This window comes from Bemisia tabaci, chromosome 1, assembly GCF_918797505.1.
Source record: "Bemisia tabaci chromosome 1, PGI_BMITA_v3".
NCBI classification, from domain to species: Eukaryota; Metazoa; Arthropoda; class Insecta; order Hemiptera; family Aleyrodidae; genus Bemisia; species Bemisia tabaci.
The window spans coordinates 17,073,533-17,094,225 of NC_092793.1; the positions used below are offsets into that span (position 1 = coordinate 17,073,533).

Consider the following 20,693-nt stretch of genomic DNA (forward strand, 5'->3'; position numbering starts at 1 on the left):
ACTTTAACTAGAAAATAACTGCTTGTAGCATGGCCTGTTAATTTTCGTGACTTGCTAATAATAATCAGAGCAAAAATGCATACCTATGAGGTCCTATGTGTTCTTTCTTAGGTACTATTTTGTCTATGCCATTTTCTCTAGGAGAGGCAGTGCCATTAGGAGGAGAGATAGGATCCTGAAACAAGAAAAAAGAAATACAAATTAGAATATGGTAAAAGTAAATGGAAGAGGGGGGGGGCGATTCTGGAATGGCTCGATCAGCAATTTTTACTCTCTCATTTGCCATGTTTTCCTCTCTTTATTACCTGAAATTGTCAATCTACTCATGATGCAATTTCGACACCACTAATATTTGTTTACCTTCTCTTTACATCGCTTGACACTTCCCTGATATTTACACAGCTAAATACTAGGGGGTGGGTCGAATGCAGCTTAGTATAGTAAGTGCCAGAAATGAGAGGCCTCAGAAATTTTGATCTAAAAAATTGAAATTAGATCCTACAAAATATTTTGCCTTATTTTACTTCGATAATTGTATATTATGACTTGGTATTATCTATGAAAATTCACTTAAAATTACAGAATATTTCTAGATTTTAGGAGCACTTGGGAGGCATTAAGTACTCATGACTAGGTATCTTATAATTTATAAGGACACCTGCTGTCACTTTGGAAACATGTATTTTCAAGGTTGTTCCTGGATCTTCGAAAAGCCCCGTCCCCTTCCCAAGCTAGACTTGAAAATAAACGCACCTCACTAGCATCATCAACCACTAAGTCTTGATCACTTTTCTCTCCATCACTGGCCTGTAACAAAAATGTAAATCAATGTAATTACAATATAAACATAAATCAAAAATAAGATGCGCAAACGAACGTTGAAAATTTCAAAAGATTACAAAGAATGTTACAGGGTTGCCAGCCAAATTATTTTTTTCCATTCCCTGACTTTCTAATATTTTTCCCTGACTTTTAAGTATGGATCTGACGCAGTCTGTTGAAGTGAAATTGATCCAGTTGATCCTGCAACGCGAGCCCGAGACCGCCCGCGCCTAATTCCACGAAAAATCAGAAAAATCCCTGACCAACACCGAAATTCCCTGACTTTCCCTGACTTTTCCCGGTTTTCCCGGTCGCTGGCAACCCTGATGTTAAATTCGAAGTAAGTTCACACAAATATTGTCATAAATACACATCTTTCCGTTTTGTTTTCAAAATTGACTGAAATAATATTTTTTGCTTTGTAATTTTTTTTTTATGCATAAGTACACAATTATTATTAAATATTGACAATCATCCATCGCAGGGGTGACACTGCCGTGTTCAAGAAAAACGCTGCATGAACCATTGAACCTTTAGGCGTTTCCATATTTCCTTTGATAAAGTATTGATTTATTGGAAAAGTTGTAAATATTATTCTTCCAATTTTATAGAAACTTTTGTTCGCAATTAAATCTGAAGTACTAGAAAATTCCGCAGAAAAATATTCATAACTTTTCTAAAAACACATGTTTCATCCGGAGAAATTGGGCAACTCTCAAATGCTTGTACGGCGTTCTTTCTTTTTAGCACAGCAGATTACCTCCGCGAATAGCAAGATGTATTTTTCCGCGTGTTAGGACATTTGAACTTGAAAAATGTATGAGCCAGTATATCCTAGAGAATTTCAACAAATAATAATGATAAAACCAATACAAGCATCTATAAAACGTAATTTTAGAATCTTCACGATTAATTGTTTCCAAGTAGATGGATATTTTCCGAGTGAAACTCAGCCAAAGGTGATTGAGAAAAAAAAAAAGCTCGAAAAGGCAAAAAAAGGAAGGAACTTACATGGCAGTCTTTTTCTTCTTTTTTAACTTTTTTATGCTCTACTTCAGGAGAACTCCGGGGTCTATATTTTTCCCGTTCAACAGGTGATATCGAATTCCTCTGTAAAAATAAAAAGGCATAAAATCAGTACATGACAATCTGAAACCATGAACAATAATTTCAGAGGCAACGTTGCATGAGCATGGTGTCAAAAAAACCCGAAACTGATCATGGATTCATCGTGCCCTGGCAATGAGAAGTCAAAATAAGCCGGAGCATGATGTCAACGATCATAATGTCAACAAAAAGAAAAATATCTTCCTCACATGGATACAACTTTTAAAGAATCCATGTCCCTCGTTGATGTTGGTTTCAGGAAAATACAGAAAAAATAATATTGGTAGACAGATTAGGCGCGAGACAAATTTCAATTTTGCAGGTTCTCATTGCCTGGACCTTTGACTAAGATCTTTCAGGTTGATATCATTACTTGGCTGGCTACGAGAAGATGTCCTCATTTCCCAAAAATCTTGCTGATTACAAAATTCTGCAATATCCTTCCAGGAAATACTTGAGACACTCCAGGACTAATAAATAAATTTAAAAAACAAATAAATAAATAAAATATATAAGCCCTTCTCACAGCCCGAGGCCACCTAGAGGAAAACGTCCCTACCTCATAGGAAAACTGCTCTAACTCCTTCTATGCAACCCTTAACCCTTTCGTCTGCAGTTTGAAGGGATCCATACGCGGCGTATAATACGCCCCCCGGACCACCCTGAACTACTCACCCACGCGGGAGGAAGGGGGTGATAAGAGCATCGGTGGCGATGATAGCGGAAGAACGGGCAGGCGAAGGCAAAGTTTTAATTGAAAAAGAACAATTAAATTAGACGAGGGAGGTCGGGGGGAGGCAGACAGGTACCAGATACAGGGATCAACGGCTGGGTGGAGGGGGGAGGGTTATAAAATGGTAAAGACGTGAGAGGGTGTGGAATGTTGAATGTAGCCTTGGGAGCCAAACTGCTTTGCTTGCGGTGAGATAGGCGGGAGAGGCGGGGGAGGAGTCATTCAAAACGTGAAGAAGTGTACATGAATAATTAGGTAATTGGTGAGAGAGGCGGCGCGAAAAGGGGTGGGATATGAGGGAGGAGGGGGAGCACCGGATGAAGGAGGGGAGAGCGCCAAAGAGAGTGAAGATAACAACCCGTGCGTCATGTTGCCGGCTTTAGCCATCTAATGGAGGAATTTTGAATCCTTATCAGAAGGGTGCATAAGCGTCCTAAAGTCAAAATTTCAAAAGGACACACAACAAGTGCAGTTGTGAAAAATATTTCCAATAAAAGTCATTTACTTCCTCGACAAAAAAAGAGGGAGAAGGCATTAAGCACTCAGGGATGAAATTTATTATCAGGGGCGTCATTTTGGAAGACAGAGCACCTCCCTCTTGCTGGGGAATTCTACCGGCTGCCAGGAAATTTTACAGCGTGAAATGTCTTAATCTCGCATTTTACAGCTGAACTTACACTGGGGCAGTCTGGGTCAATGTGGGACCATTTCAGGGCATTTTCCGAAATTTTGAGAGGTTCGATGCCCCTTCTCCTCTAAATTTGGCTGAGATGACGCCCCCAGACGCTGCTTTGAGGACTTTTCGGTTGCGGAAAAGGCAAAGCTCCTAGGGAGAAAAAAATGTACGGGAAGCTCGAAGCGCAGCAAATCAAGATGAGCATGTATTTTTCCACGAATTCTAGCATGCAGAGGATCGTTAGGTAGAACGCTGGCTTGCCTCGAAAATCTCCTTGGATGAAAGATCAACCGAAAAAAGGGATGAAAAAAGGAGATATGAGAAGGAGATAGAGGAGGAGATTTGAAAGAGCGTACTTTAGACATTAACTCCCATGTATGACAGGCATATTTCGTGTGAGAACTTCGTAAGAATGGCAAGTTTCCTTGAATTTTAAGATTTCGTAACTATGTATGCTTTTTTAATGACAAATTCCCTGACTTTTCCATGATTTTCCAAAATAATGGGCAGGGTAATGTTCCGTGAGATGGAACTAACGAGTACAAAATTCGCGCTCTGCCAAGTAATAGTGCGCTAGGGCAATTGAAGCCGTGCTAAAGTTTCCGAAAGACGTGGATATTCAAAGCTCGATGGAAAAATTTCCTTGACTTTTCAAGGTTGGGTAGAATTAATTGGCTTTCCCAAGTTTTCCTCGACTTTTCAAAAACTTGGCACCCTACGATAAATATCCAGGTACAGTATGAGAAATAAAATTAAAGCAGTTTCCGTAACTCTCCATGATTTTCCTGCGACCGGTTATTTTAGATAAGTTAGTTTTTAGTGATGCGACATAGCCAGAAATCCTCTGAATGGAGAAAGGGGGGGCTGGGGGTCCATGCGTTAAAACCTCCCGAAAATTATGAATATGCAGGTTTTTGGAGAAAATTTTCCGGTTAAAGGGGGAAAACAAATCCCTTGAGCTCCCCCCCCCCTCCCTCCTCTTGGAAACCCCGTGACATTTTTAACGTCTCAGCGTCCCAGACACCCGTGCATCTAAGAAAAAGGCTTTCACCACCTGATACTAATAATTCAAAAATAAAAAAATGAAAAGAAAAGAAAAAAAAAAAAAACTCAGACAAGGGAGGTACTTCACACCTAGCTTAACAACGTTGATTAGCGGTAAAATTTCAAGATCCTCAAAAGAGATCATCTTTAAAATCCGGGACGGCAACAGTGTTGCTAAGCCACGGCGATGGCGCAGGACGCAAGGGAGCCCGAACCGACCCCCCGTGGAGAGCGGGGGCAGGAGAGGAAAAATAAATAAAAAAATATGAAGCGGGGGTAAGTAAAAGAAACATTAGTTGAAATAAAGAGGCAGCATTTGTTTTTGCGAAGGAAACCATCGTTTCGACAAAAAGAGAGAAGAGGATTACAGAGCTCGGAGGCGAGACGGCGAGAACCCGGGGAAGGGGGGGGGCGAGGTGGGGGGAAGGGGGGTCCCACGGAAAAAAAGACTGTCATTACGATTTGCAAATGGCGGGGGAGGTGAAAAGGCCGGGCGCGGGAGGAGCCGGGGGGGTTGGAGGGGTGTGGGGCGGGGGCAGTGGGAAAGTAGACTGGCGAAGGAACTGGTGACTATTGATCCCGGCCACCCCCTCATGCTCCCGCTTTTCACCCGTGCACAGTGGGCGCGTCGAGGCCGAAATTTGGCGCCTTTTCCGAGTCGCAGAGGCGAAAGGACGAAAACCCGCATTAAGATGGCCAATTTGAAGAAAGACAGGTTCGTGTACAATTTCGAGGTGTCTACTGAGACCTCATTAAACTATGTGATATAAAATCGTGAGCGCTACGCGCAACGCGTAAATAACGCCGGAGGCGCGAAACGCTTCGAGGGGGTTGGACGGCGAAGCGGTCAAGGGGCGTACCCCCTGGTTGTTCAAGAACCCTTGCTTTATTTTGCCTCTGTCTCACTTGTGCAATGCGTTCTACGGATATCGAACTCCGAGAGGGATAGAATTTTTCCCCGGACACACATGGACGTGATGAGGAGTTTCTAATCTTAAACTTTTTGGTTTTCAAAACGGGGTGGGGAATGAATACTGGTTGATTGAGACAGGGTGTCTACTGAAACAGGCTGGCCAAAAATAGGTACTTTTACAGTACTTTTTCAATACATCCCCAAGAAATTCAGTACCTCCTTAACAGAAAAATTCAGTACTTCTTCAGTACCTCCATTTGACGAAATTCGAAAAATTTCAACAATTTGAATTTCCAGCTCAAATTGAGACATAAATGATAAAAAAATGAAAAAAATTCCGAGCCTCTTGCGGAAATTTTGCACTTTTCCAGTACTTTCGGACCCTCCTTAAAAAATCAGTACTATTTCCGGAAATTCCGGACTTGTAGACACCCTGCCTTGTCAGGTGGCTTAACATTAGCTCCGCGATCGGCCGATCTAGCACTTCCTGCACCCCTGCATACCCCCTCCCCTTGAAGCGTTACGTAATTCATGAACGCTCTTGTCGGGAAACGAAGAGGAGGCGCCTACTGTGTCAGGCGATGCTGCACTCCGGTCGGCTGCGGCGCGGGCGGGCGATTCAACACAACACACTCGAGGCATTCTACGGAGCATTGTACCGCGATCGGCATCAACGTTTATTTTCTGCGCTTCCCGCTCCCCCCCCCCCCCCCCGGACGAGCGGTGTTTGTCAGGGGGCGCCGCCCGACATCGGGGGGTGGTTCGGGTGGCTCCCGCAACAGTCTGGCCGCAACCCGCAGAACCGCGCCCGCGTCGGGACCTCATCTCCGAGCCCCGACCCGACTGTCTCATCAACTGCGTCCCGAATCCGATGATTCATAAATTCACCCCGTGCGTTAGCTCCGCCCCCCCCCCCCCCCCCCCCCCGCGGAGCTCCGCACCAGAGACAAAATGTTGCAAAGGGAACGATTCGCTGTCTTCTCTGCAAGCGTGCAGAAAAGAAAATGCCCGATCACGCGCCTTCCGGGGCGCGTGAAAATGTGGAAGGAGGGAACGTTTTGAGGGGCCAAAATTCGAAAAACCGAAGGAAAACAGAAGAAAAACGTCATCTTTTTGGAGATCGGTGGGAAATTTTGTGGAAAACTGATCAGAAAAATGATGAAAGCCGGCTGGCGGACGCGTGAAAATGTGGAAGCTTGGAAGATTCTGTTCCCCTGCTTCTCTGTAGCGCAAAAGTTACTCAAGGAAAATGAACACTCAGATCTGCCTCCTCTGGAGTCATGACGAAAAAGTTGAGCAAATGGTTTAGAAACTTTCCCACTGGGTGCAGATAGCTGATTAAAATCAAAGTACACTTAGAACATAAGTTTATCTCATCGCTGATACGCACCAATAGGCATTCGGACTGATTTGTTTTCAAGATGAGTTTTCATGTATAATAAATTGTACATATTGAAGCTTCCATAAGAAAAAGAAAATGCTACCAAGGGAGCTTTAAAATCGGGGTGAATAATCTGTTCCATATCTACGGTGAAACCACCAGATCTCGTATTTCTGTTTGCAGACACCCTATTTTAACCTATTTTTTCAATGGAAAACTACTCAATGTCAATTATTGAAAACGTCTAAGGTTTTTCTTCACTGTGCGAAGATAACTCGGTGAAAACACTTGAAGAAATGATACTGATATTTTCGTTAAAAAAGTAAAAATAAAATGGGAGCGGAAATTTTTAACACCGTGAACGAGGTAGGTGGTCTGGTAGTTTCACCGTCGATATATGGTCTCTGCCGCAGTATACTTTTTGGAGCGGGAAGCTAAAAATTCACGGAGAATCTTTTACGTTAAAGGAGAATTCCAGACTATCCGGGTGAGTTCATCGTAATGTTAAAAACACAAATGGTGATTTTTAAAAGATTTTCCTTACAAAAGAACTCATTCTATCACTCCAGTAAATCAAACAGATTTGTAATTCAGATCCAGATTTGTAAACCTGGCAACTGTAGACTATTCTAAATTTTGGCTGAAAAAAAATAAGAGTACATGAAAAACATATGCGTTTTTATTTTGCAAACCAATCAAATGTTTTAGTCTCTGAAGTGTGCATTCTCCATTCTCCATTTCCCAAAATCAAAGTTTGTTCCTGCTCGGAGAGAAAAGGGCACAAATCACATTTGGGTCCATTCGAGTTCTATCGATTTCATTCCAACAACCACACCGGCCCAACAGAAAACCTAAATCCGAATCGCTGACTCAGCGGAGAGGATGAGCAAAACCCCCGAGCGCGCCTTCAAATCAACCGTAACGCAACCGGCCGTACTCGGCGCGCGAGATTTTCACCCCGGTCTCCAATCTAGAGCCACCGCGCCGGCCTGTCATTTCCCGTCGTTATTGATAAAATATCGACGCCTATGACAAGCGTAATTGGGCGTCGGATGAGTCGAGCATCCCATCCAGAAACGTATCGACCGCAGCCCGGGCCTAATTTCAATTTATCTACTTACGCGCGGAATGTCGACGGAGAATGACACCCGGGAGGGGGCTATTTATTTCGTTGCGCGCCCCTCGGAGTGCTTCCCCGATGAGAGGGATCGGATCACTCCCGCTCGCTCAGCGCCGCCGCGCCCGGTATGCTTCACCGCAGAACAGGCGTCGAGCCTTGTGTAGACAGGCAATTGCACCCGAAAACAGCCACTCTGCAACCCGCTCGACACGAGTTTCCCGTGTAATTTATTCTCGTTTGTCATACACTCGCCGTATGTTCCGACACACGCGCGCCCTCGTCGACACCGCTCCTTCCCCGACGTGAAAAACCGATGATTCTACACACTCGATAGGATTATGTAGCTAACCGTGCTCTTGGAGAATTTTGCCACGGATGAAGAGCATCGATGGTGAAAATACAGACCCACGCATTTCAGTTTACGACGTTGCAGATTTCTTATTGCATTTCCATTTATCGAGGCATAACAGGCCGTCGTTGTTACACAAAATTTTGTGATTCTTCCTGCCTTTTCAAGAAAACTCTGTGAATATTTCGTGTAAAACTGTCAAATCCACATTAAGAAAAATAATAAAATAAAAAATAGATAAAAAGGGGGAAACATAAAAAGATAGAGACTGAGGATTGTACAAATTGCGCATCATGACAATGAATGAATCAAGGTAGGTAGGTAAACGATTGGGTGTTGAAGTCCCGAAAGTAAAGGCTTCTACCATTGGCAAGATACCAATGGTGGGTATTGGTCTATGTTTTGGGGCGTGATTCGCATGTCCGTCAGAGGTAATTTCCATAAAAACAGATGTGTCCAAAAAGGCCCCTTCTCGAAATTGAATCGGTCAGTTACAGCAGGACTCAAGCGCCAGATACAAAAATACGAAAAAAACGGTAGAAACTGTAAGAACCAACCCGTTTCTAATTGCAGATTAATTGGTAATATAATTTAACAATTCATCGCTTTAATATTTTAGGGCTCTGAGATTTATGAGGGGTCAATTAAAACGGTTATTACCATTTGTCTCTAATTCTCATTTTTGGCGCTTGAGACCTTTTATAACATACCGATTCAATTATCGATTCGATTACACGAAGAATTTTCGGGGGTACTTGCCAGTCACTTGCAGTCATGGATTAAACAGAGCGGTCGAAAGCTCGCACGCTAACGTTCCAAGCTATTCCGTGCGTCTTATCGCGACGGAAGTAGTCTGCGGCCCGGGTCGCGGAACACGCCACCATGAAGACATCCACTCGAGGGATCGCTCCTCGCCGCGACACACCACCCTCCCACCCCCCGTCGGAGGTGAAAGGCGACGACAAACACGAAGAGAGGGGAGCGAGGGCGCGACCTCCTTCAACCCTCCCCCTCCGCGCCCCCGAAAACAAAATATTATGTGACCCGACTCGAGGAGCAGCGCCGGCATGAATGGAACTGCTTAAATCGTCGCACGGCTCGACTACATTTCCTAATGAGCCCTGGACAACGTCGAGTTAAATCGACGACAGGGTTCGTCGCGAAGCGTAATTGCGTCCTTGCGTCGGGAAAGCGACGAAATTTGAGGCGAGGACGCACTTTGCATGCGAAAAGGGGAAATTGAGAGGGGGCGGGGGCGGCGCGGAATGAATTGTCAAGGGTTGACGAGCGTGGGGCGGGGGAGCGGAGGGCGGGTGGGGGGGGTGAGCTGAGAAGTGTATAAGGGTGGCGGAAAGTTAGCATCCGACCTCCGGCTCCGACTCGAGCTCCGGCTGGGGCAATGTAATTGCAGCAATTAGAACAATTAACATGACGCGGAGTCATTTATTGGGAACCGGCGTTGTCCGCTCGCCCGGCGAAAGGCGCCTTTTCGCCCGCCGACACACGCTGGTGCATGAAATCACGAGAGGAGACGATGTATCGACGGCGTAAGTCCGCAATCACATATCTCGTTTGCGGTGTCTGAAAATCTCCGCCTCAATGTTATTTTTTTAAAGGAGAACAAAGTGACAATATTCCTTGGAGTTTTCGCAAAACATTTTTTCGCAGAGAGAAGAAAAATCACGGCAGTTTTAAAGAATTGCCGTTGAGTAGTTTTCTGTTTAAAAAATCAAGTACGACGGGAAGTCTGAGACGTCGCAAACTGAGTTATGAGATTGCCGACTTACACCGTCGATATGCGTTTCACGTCGAGCAGCGACCGCAGGCGCAATGCGTGCAGTATTCGTGCACTCTTGTAGGCGCTACGTGAACCGGCGATCGCGCTGTGCGTTAGGCGCAATCCGTATTCGTGCACTCTTGAAGGCGCTACGTGAACCGGCGACCGCGCTGTGACTTAGGTGCAATGCGTGAAGTATTCCTGCAGTCTTGTCGGCGCTCATGTGCGTTTGGCATGCGTCTGAGTTAAAGGAGAACAAAGTGACAATATTCCTTAAAGTTTTCGCGAACATTTTTGCGCACAGAGAAGAAAAATCACGGCAATTTTAAAGAATTGCCGTCGAGCAGTTTTCCGTTTAAAAAATAAAGTATGACAGGAAGTCTGCGATGTCGCAAACCGAGTTATGGGATTGCCGACTTACGCCGTCGTTATTTTAGGGACCCCGCTTCGCTATCACTACACTGTGAAAGATACTGTAAGAGGACAACCCTCAAATTCGCCTCATGTTCACCTACGGCCGAAGAGTCGGACTACATTTTGCATCGGGAACTGAAAGATCCGGCTCATCCGTAAAAACACTTATGTGCAGGGAGAAACTAACGGTGCGTTGGTTGTTTCTTAACTGAGCCAGAAATTATAGTTCCTATTTGCAAAAGGTAGACTACTAGACTAGCTAAGCAATGGATTTTTGGAGCCGAAATCCGATGAAAACTTTTAGTCTCCTCTATACTTCCTTTCGTCTACTCTGGGAAAGCTAGACGTTTTTAGATTCAGGAAATCTGCGATTTTAGGCAAACCTTTTTTGAATTCTCTCGTTTTTCGGTAGTTCCGTGGCGTCGAGTCGACGAAGATCGCTTGCCGCTGAGTTCTGAGTCAATAACCTCGAAGAGGGAACCACAAAAATCCAGGTTTATAAAACCGATTCTCTTGATTTTCTGAGAGCTTTTCGCTTCCTCATCTCCAAGTCGTCAGCACGTCCGTCGTTCCCTTCCTGACATTAAGTCTTTACAGCATTCTCCGACGAATCCTGTCGTCCATACAATTCGATGCTTTTCCTGGCTCACCTCGATCGATGTGTAGTTACGCATTTTTGGTCAGCCTGGCGACGAGTAGTCTCGATGCGGAGTAACTCGATGTTCAAAATTTCGTCGCGAGGTCCAGATCACACCTCTTTTTTCCACGCTACCAACCTCCCTTTGAGATCTACCGCATGTTCCAAGTTTAGAAAATCGCGAGCGTGCGCTAGAGCATTTATAAAGGGAGAGAACGGGCATGTCGAGATATGGAGCTCTCAGGGCCCAAGAGGGCAGCCAACCTTCTAACACGAAAAACGCTGCCATTCGTCAGATTCCAATATCGAACCAAGATGGCCAAGAATGTTCATAAATCAGCGTCCTCCCGAAAGAATGAGTAAATTCATGCAACATCTAAGTAAAATACGCGCTTTACAAGCGCTGGGTCGTAACAATTGCAATGATATTATTCTGGATAATTTGAGTTCGTAGGTTGGCTGCCCTTGTGGGCCCTAAAAGCTCCATGACCTAACATCCAAAATTATCGACATGTCCCTGCTCTGTCCATGTAGGGGTACTCAAGCTTAAGCGAGATCTGGGGATCGGGTCTCCCCACAACTCGGCACCCCCGCGCGGATCCAGGTCGTCTGCGCAGGCATCCGCGCCGGGGGAGGAGGGGAGGAGGGGCGGGGCGCGAGAGAGGGGGATCAACAGCGTGTTTAATTACATCAACTCCCGCGCAACCCTTTTCGTTGGAGCCTGGCGTTGAATTTATCTTCGTTTAAGTATCTGCGACCGAATCTTTAGCGCCGCGCACTCTTTATTATACGCTCGACGCTCGCTTCCATCCGTCACTTCATCCGCGCCCGTAATAGCACCACCCACCGCCCGCCTCCCCCGACAACCCCCGCCACCCTCGCCCACGCCTTCCTCCCCAGGAAGCGACTCGCAAATCCCGATTCCCGGCTTCGGCGGCGGTTGCCGCTTCCCGCTTCCGGATTTTTCCGTGTTCGGCGTCTCTACCAGTTCCGGGCTTAGCTCTCCAACACTTCCCGCCGCACCCAGAGACAATATCGCACCAACAATCTAGGCAATATACTCCAAGTTAAGTTCGAGGGTTCACAGTATTTTCCGGTGAACAATGGTTAATGTGCAGCTCGATGAACAAAAAATCAATTAAAATTCGCTAAATGACTACTGACCAATCAGGGACGAGCAATTTGCTAGGCGAGATTCCACAGGGTGTCTACTAAAACAGACTGGCCAAAAATCAGTACTTTTACAGTACTTTTTCAGTGCATTCCCGAGAAATTCAGTACCTCCTCAACGGAAAAATTCAGTACTTTTTTAGTGCCTCCATTTGACGAGATTCGAGAAATTTCAACGTTTTGAATTTTTCGCTCAAATTGCGACAAAAATGAAAAATTTTGGACCTTCTAGCGGAATTTCCGCACTTTTTCAGTACTCCCGGACCATCTTCAAAAATCAGTACTATTTCCGGACTTTCCAGAAATTCTGTACTTGTAGACACCCTGCAAGAGGGCAGGGATTCAAGGAGAGACAATATCGCACCAACAATCTATGCAATATACTCCGAGTTAAGTTCGAGGGTTCACAATATTTTCCGCTGAGCAATGGTTGATGTGCAACTCGATGAACAAAAAATAAATTAAAATTCGCCAAATGACGACTGACAAATTTAGTGGCGAGCGATTTGCTAGGCGAGACTCCATAAACGCAATTTTCTCCTGGCTTTGGGGTATTTTGTCCATCAGTTCGTGGGTCAGTTTGTTCGTCGAGTCAGTTCGCAACATACCCATTCCTGAGTGAACTCGTAAAGATTGTCCTATTGATGAAGCTATGTTGCAGGTCTCCTTAAGCCTCCTTTTGCCACAACTTAAACCATTGTAAAGCTTCCTAGGAAAAGAATAGCTGTTTCTCGGACTATGGATACGGCTCTGATAGCGCCTAGAGTCCCTTTATACTGAAAGTTAAGTCAAATGAAGTCACAAACGGGAATAAATATTACACAAATTGATAGTTTTTCGTAAATCTTTGATTGGGTCGTTCTCGAATTCCTTTCTCCGTTCCATCTCTCATTCTATATGTTCCTTGCCGAGCCCGTAATGCCCCGGTCCATTCTGGATCATAATTGGTGAAAATGTAATCTTTATTCCCGTTTGTGACACTGTGGATGCCTAAAATACGGGAACCAATCAGATGCGGATTCACATTGTCTTCGATCTCAGTATAAAGGGACTCTATGTAGGAAAAGGAACTATTTCTTGGACTATGGATACGGCTCTGATGGCACCTAGAGTCCCTTTATACTGAGAGTCAGGACAACACCTCCTCATGGCGTCACAAACAGGAATGAAGATTACACAAATTGAACGTTTTTCGTAATCTTTGATCGGCCCATTCTCAAATTCCTTTCTCCGTTCTTTCTCTCATTCCGTTTGTTCCTTGCCGAACCCGTAATTCCCTGATCCATTCCAGATTATAATCTTTGCAATCGGTGAAAATGTAATCTTTATTCCCGTTTGTGACACTGTGGAGGCTTAAAATACGGGAACCGATCAGAAATGGATTCACATTGTCTTGACTCTCAGTATAAAAGGACTCAAGTGGCGCAGGCATGAGCTAATTTTTTCCACAGCGCGGAGGGGAGGAAACGTGGCAACACGGGAGGACGGCGGGAACTCGACGAGGGAGCCCCCGGCGACCCGGAGCCCGCAACCCGCCGCGCATCGTCACGGGTCGGAGCCCCGCGCTGAATACTGACTAGCTCCCAGCGCCCCGGCGTCGGTGGCGTCGCACCGCACCACGACTCGCGCGCGGGGTATAAATTTCAATCCGCGTTTCACACGTTCCCCGCCGAACCGCGCCCCACCCCCGCCCCGCCCGAGACGAGAACCCTCGAGAATGATGTTTTCCCGCCGATGGATGGTCGCTCCGACCCCCCCCCCCCCCCCCCCGGCGCTCCGGACAGCTTCGCTTTCTATTAACCGACAAATTAAATTACGCCGGAAACCCGCGGTTATTGCTTTTTTAACTAATGCTCGCCTCCTCCTCTCCCTCCCCTCCTCCTCCCTGACCCGGTCTCATTGATTCCCTCGGACAACAATCGAATCAATTATAATCTATTTATTGCACATCCACTGCTCGCTCCGTGCACTGGCCTCTGCGGGACTTTATCTCCTCTTCCTCGAGATTCCGCCTCGGTCAGGCGAGTGACATTTTCATCATGTTAACCTCCATTTTCACTGTCAAAACACAGACTTAAAATGAGTGCAATAGACGCTATTAGTGGCGCGTCATCATAGGGATTCTCCATAATATCGAATTGGATCCAAACAATAACATTGACATAACCTCTTACAATGCTACCAATGCGAAAAAATCTGTATATATGTCGCTTTTCTGTGATGTGCGTCTATGTGCATCCGTTTCAAGTTATACCAAGTAGTCAAATCGGTCATTTTCAGGTGAATGGTCAAATATCCTCGCTCAAAATGAATTTGAATTTTTGTTTTGTTTAATATAGACTGTATAGCGCTTTGAAATAATAGAGAAGAATTCTCAGATGAATAAGAGACCATTTAAAGGGCGTTGCAATGGTTCTCTGCGCTTAAATGAACGTTTACATCAACACTTGGCAATGATTGCACATTTGGTTGGGTTCCTGCCTGACCGGCAACTAAACCAACTTTGCGGCAATGCCTGGCGTATCACGCAATACTGAAGGCGCGTCGTGGCGGAATTGCGCTGCACTGCGTAGGCTGTCGCGTGAGAAACGATGCGCGGCCGAGAAGTTTCAGCTGATCGTTAGTAATCACCGATTTATCTTCACAAGAGGACGGACACCCTGTGAAAACTTAGGGTCATAATGTTAATTTTATTTCTTCCCTCTAAGAAAAAATAAAAAAAGCGGGCGCGGGAATTTTGAATCGTTGCAGTCGAGATACGCGCTTGTTGAGCTGAGCCGTCGAAATGAATGACGACGGCGATTCGACGGGAGTTCTGCCGTGGTAAGGAAGAACGCCGTATAAACATTCGAGGGTTGCCAAATTTTCCTTGATAAAAAATGTATTTTTGACGACATTCATACACATTTTTCTTTGAAATTTTCAGATGTTTAAGATTGAATTGAGTACAAAATTGTCCGAAAATTTTGGGGGAAAAATATTCGCAATTTTCCCAGTAAATTCAGTTTTTATCGAAGGAAACTTGGCAACGTCTGAAAGTTCATACGGCGTTCTTCCTTAGCACGGCAGAGTTCCAGACCGCCGGTTTAGCCGAGAGTGAGTCCGTTTGCGCTAGGATAATGACATCTTATTTATCCGATTGTAGGCTACAAAGAAGGGGGGGGGGGGGGGTGTACTCATAACCAAGTCGGTGACACGGCGCAGCGCGCAATATTTAGAACCTCTGTCGTCCAAGACACGGATACGCTTGTCACCGTGTGATACAGACCCTGAACGCTGCGTTGCCACGTTGGCAAATCAAAGGCAACCGCTTTTGTGGGATTTGCGGTTAAGTTAGCGGCCGTCCATAAATTGAGGCGTTTTTCGGTAAAGGGGCGCGTGAGACTTCCAATTGGACTTCATTTTGCAATAAGGAACTATAATTTCTGGCCCATACATAAAAACACTTATGCATACAGGAGAACTAATGGTACATACGTTGTTTCTAAAATGAGCCAGAAATTGTAGTTCCTCATTGCAAAATGCAGTCCAATTCTGCTATGCTTGTGCAACGTAGTTCTCTAGTTGTAAGTAACATATCTGACTGTTCTGCAAAGAATTTTTCTCTGAATCTGCTCTTAGTTTTTCTTCACTGTTGTAAGGAAGTAGGTTGACTGTACAAATGTATTTCATCTGCCGAAAACGTTATAAAAAATTGCACAATCTTAGCAGCATTGCAAGCCTCATACGCCATTTTGCCGTAAAATGCGTCAATTGTCCATAAAATGTATGGGGTGTCTCGAACTGTCTCGCAGCCGCCCTAAAGACGCAATAAGGTCCTGAGAAGCGAAGACCTCATAAATCCAGAATGGACTTTTCAAGTACAGCTGAGTCATAAGCCGGGAGTGTGGCGTCTGAGTGGTTAGTTCGTCTGATAAGGGCTTGTTTCGCTCTAATGTATAATGGAGGATTTAATTGATGTTATCAAATGCTTAGCATCTTTTCCTCGTGGTTCATTCGGAGCAAGGTAGGCAGCACAATGAACCTAAACTTTGATGTCATTGCAGTGGTGTCAGTAGCCATGTTTATACGGACGAGCAACTCGTCAAGTTTGAAATGGGGGGGGGGGGGGGGACTTTTTTTTGGATGTGCAAATATCGTAAATCCGCCGAAGTGTTACCTGTTTTCCCTCGGTGTATTCTCTTCCACCCCCCATTTTTCTTCAGTACAATATTGGTTTTCGGAGTATCGACTTCTGAAAATTTCCTGTAACTTAATCTTGAATCGCACCATTTTACGCTTCAAATGATGACCGGCATCAAGAACCGATCCGAGGGAGCAGAGTAGGGGCTGAAGTGCGAGGAGGGGAGGGAGGTTTTTGGCAGCATCACATTGATCCGACCAGAGATCTCGGACAAGCTCCTTGAATTCGACACGCAGAGAATGCGTAGAAACCAACATAAACTTACGAGAGGCGAAAGAAATGAAGATATAATGAATAATGAATGACTGAAATACTCACATGTCGCTCGTCCGCGGAGTTGAGACCTGCGAAAAAGAAACAAAACGGGTATTTAAATGTGTGCAATAAACTCCGAGCCTCCGCTCAAATTAAGCGCCAATAAAAAAAAAAAATAAAAAAAAAACAAGCCATCAAACAAAGAAACAATAAATCGGCCATAAAAACCCGGTGTTCCTCTCGAGTCCACGTGAGGAATTGTTCACGACAAAATTCTTCGATTCCTGCTTGGCTGGGATAAGAAACTCTATCCACGATTCCACGGTCCTCCTACGGTGAGAGCTGAGCCGTTTATTTCCAAAAAGACTTGAGCGACGAATTCTTTGAGCCTTGGTAATCCTCGTCTTCCCGATTCCGAAGCTCATAGTTTTCGGCGCTTGGGCCTTTTAAAAGCAAACGGTTCAATTACGGACTCCTCAGATCCAACTTCCTTGACTAAGGACTGTTCGAGGACTCTTGCAGGATGGACTAAACTCAGGAAACTTGTGCGAAAACAACCCGTACTCAAGCTTGCAGTTCTGTTTGCTTTCACTTGAAAATAAAGCTCTCTTAATTGCAAGTTCTAAGCTCCACTTGCATGGAGCCCCCTTATAGGGAGAGTTAAGACAAGTCGGCTCATGGATGTCACAAACCGGACTGAAGATTACACATATTGAATGTTTTTCGGAATCTTTGATCGACTCATTCCCGAATTCCTCTCCTCCGTTCTCTCTCTCCCCGGTCCATTCCAGTTCATAATTTTTGAAATTGGTGAGAATGTAATCTTTATTTACTCCGGTTTTTGACACTATGAAGGCCTAACATATATACGCGAGCCAATCAGAAATCGATTCCTTGTGTCTTTATCCTCCGTATGAAAGGACCCTCCACGTACAGAGATGCTGTGGCTGTCGTGACCTCTCCTCTTCAAAAAGTGACCAGAAATTGTGAAAATTCTGCTGCGCGTGTTGAAAAACAGGAGATTACAAGAATTTAAACTTTGATCTGCCACTCAGAAAAAATAAACGAGGGAGACTTTACTTCGCTCGAGAGATTTGAGGATTCTCGTATATATCTACAATATTATGAGAACTTGTTCGAAATACAGTGCAGTTGCAATGGACCACTGGACAAGGTGCAAATGTCAGCATTCTCGAACAGGCGTCCTTGTCGCAATTTCGCGTGGAACGTGATTAATGCAACGTAAGTTACTGAAATCAACCCCAAACTAGGATATTTAAGGTTTTTCAACGCGTAAATTCAAAACTCCCTTTCATGAAAAAACAGTAGTCTACGAGCGTTAAATCGCGCACTAAACGTTGCCGTGATAACGGTCCTTGCGGCATGAAAATAAAACAACCTCAATATCGCGCTTCGGTTAAGCTACCGCACGGTGTTTACACTTTGAACAACACAGGGCAGGGAAGGAACACTGATCGATTAAGAAGCCTGCCAAGACCACTGCATTGTGCGATTTGATTTAAGTGGACTATTGTTTTTTTAGTGAGCGGGAACTCGAAAGTCCCGCAACCAATACACACTGCAAACTTTCACATCGTAGTTGAGTGATGATTTCAATAATTTCGTTGCGATTAATCGTGATCCATGTGACATCTGGGTGTCTACTGAAACAGGCTGGCCAAAAATCAGTACTTTTACAGTGCTTTTCCAGTACATTCCCAAGAAATTCAGTACCTCCTTGACAGAAAAATTCGGGTGCTTTTTCAATACATTCAACTGACGAAATTCGAAAAATTTGAATTTCCCGCTCAAATTTCGACAAAAATGAAAAAAATTCCGTACTTTCTTGCAAAATTTCCGCTTTTTTGCAGTACTTCCGGACCGCCCTAGAAAAAGCAGTACTATTTCCGACTTTCCGGAAATTCCGGACTTGTAGACACCCTGGACATTTTGAAAATGCTTAAATTTGCACTGTGTCTAGTGGTCCATTCGAAAAGATGATAGACAGAGGCTAATAAATCGAACTACAAATGCGCCACTACCGTGACAAATCTAGGCAAAAATCCATATTTTTTATGTGTCGACACGTCCGTCGCGTTGAACGGCACGAACCAATCCGCAGTTGTTGAACGGCGGGAAGGGGTGTTGAGATTTAACGCAAAAGGACGTGTGCACAGGGGAAGGGGGAGGTGTTGGGGGGGGGGGGGCAAAGGGGGAGGGAGGTTGTCTAGCGAGCCGCAACTGCTAACATGGTGTTTAATAATCTAACCCATGTTGCAGTTGCGCCGGGCATGTTCCCCAACTCGTAACACATCCAACGATCGTTTAGTTTTTCCGGTCGGACGGGAAGCGGCGAGGGGGGTGGGGGTGACGGTAGAGACATGCGGATATTTTACGGCTTGGCATGCCGTCTCGTGATTAAGTTTTTCTGTTTTCGACTCGAGCGCCGAGATTATCGACTCGGCGGTTTGCGTGCGGAATCGACCGCGGTGGTGGGAGGGGAAACCCTGCGGGGGTAACGCAAAAATAAATAATTACGCGAGGCAAAAGCGACGACGATAACAAAAGAAAACGAGTCGGGTGGAAAAGTTACAGCTTTCAGCCGTAGTGATGCTTCGAAGTTCATATTTCCGACAAGTTCTAATTCCTCGATGTGAAGCTGCCGTTTTAACATATTCGCACGATGGCCGCTTAAAAAACATAGAAACTAATTGGTCTGAGAGAATGCTTCTCGATGGCTAGTATCGACTAGAAAAACTCGTACCTCAATTCTGCCGTGCTAAGGAAGAACGCCGTATGAGCCGGCGCAACGTCGCTTGATAGAATTTGTATTTTTGAGAACAGTCATGCATATTTTTCCTTGAAATTTTCAGATATTTTGGATTAAATAGCGCACAAATTTGTCTGAAAATTTTGGAAAATAATATTCGCACTTTTACCAGTAAATTCGGTTTTTATCGGAGGAAACTTGGCAACGTCTGAAGGCTCAAACGGCGTTTTTCCTTAGCACGACAGAATTGGAGTGTATATATTGCAAGAAGGAACTATTTTTTCTGACTCATACATAAAAGCACCAAGTGTTACTCAATTCTTCTTTTTTTTAGTTTGATTATATACTCAAAGCGCCTTATTTTCGTGCGCTGATGAACGACATACGAATGCGATGAGTAACACACTTATTTATCTTAAGCGGAAAAAATTGAAGGCGCTCCGCCTTTTCCATAGGCTAAGTAAGGATGCAACTATTCGTGTTCTCTCTATGTCCGGGTTGCATACACAAAAAATCGCAGGCGCTCTGGCTTTCTTGAGCACGCAGCGTACGAGTGGCTAGCTGTTAGTTCTCTAGGGTTTTCTACGTTGCATTTACAATCGTGTTCACCTTTTTCCTGAAATCAAGCACTTTTATATGGAGCGATAACATTTTCACAATTTTACCAGTAAATTCGGTTTTTATCGGAGGAAACTTGTCAACGCCGAAGGCTCATACGGCGTTTTTCCTTAGCATGACAGACTGGTGCTCAATAATTCCCATTCATTCTTACGGCCCTCAAATAACGAGCACTTTCCTCCACTCGTCTCTCCTTCCTTCAGCATAAATACGTCCATTTCACGACCGACCGCTTTCAAAGGATGGACAGAAGCCCACTAAAAGAAAAAAAACACATTGGATCTGCGGGCCGATTATTGAAATTTAAACCAGCCCGATAAGACATCGAATTGCGATATATTGCACGGTTAAGATAGGGCTATGTCTTGTCGTAAGCGGTGACATAGAGTCGATGACATTTCAATAATCGCCCCGCTGGAGTCCGGACTCTTGAAAACATTGACAAGAAAAAATACTCTTGATTCAATCGGATTTTTGCTTGAATCAAAACAAAATCCGCTTAAATTAAGAGGCTTGGTTTTTGATTTGGACGTATTTCTACCAAAGAGACCTATGTGCAAGTGAGAAATGTGGGGTGTGCTCGTTAGTTCTCTTTGCGTGGCGAGTGAATGGGAATAATTGTGCGCCAGTGACGTCAGCGGCAATGAGTGCGCACTCTAACGACGAGGAGATGGTCGTCGGGGCGCTTTAACTCGTGAGCCCTGTCCACAACCCTCTCTTGCCA

At 44.9% G+C, this 20,693-nt stretch overlaps 1 protein-coding gene across 4 annotated transcripts in view; it reads right to left on the bottom strand.

Annotated features, from left to right (window-relative positions):
- The window catches only part of LOC109038162 (transducin-like enhancer protein 4), a 180,658-nt gene that overhangs the window by 11,041 nt on the left and 148,924 nt on the right, over positions 1–20,693 (bottom strand). For all 4 annotated transcript variants that reach the window (XM_072297155.1, XM_019053134.2, XM_019053146.2 and 1 more), the window contains 4 exons: positions 16,645–16,670; positions 1,834–1,932; positions 754–807; positions 84–175 (listed from right to left, as the gene is read on the bottom strand). In XM_072297155.1, the coding sequence (XP_072153256.1) occupies positions 84–175; positions 754–807; positions 1,834–1,932; positions 16,645–16,670 (271 nt within the window). The remainder of the gene's footprint in view (positions 1–83; positions 176–753; positions 808–1,833; positions 1,933–16,644; positions 16,671–20,693) is intronic.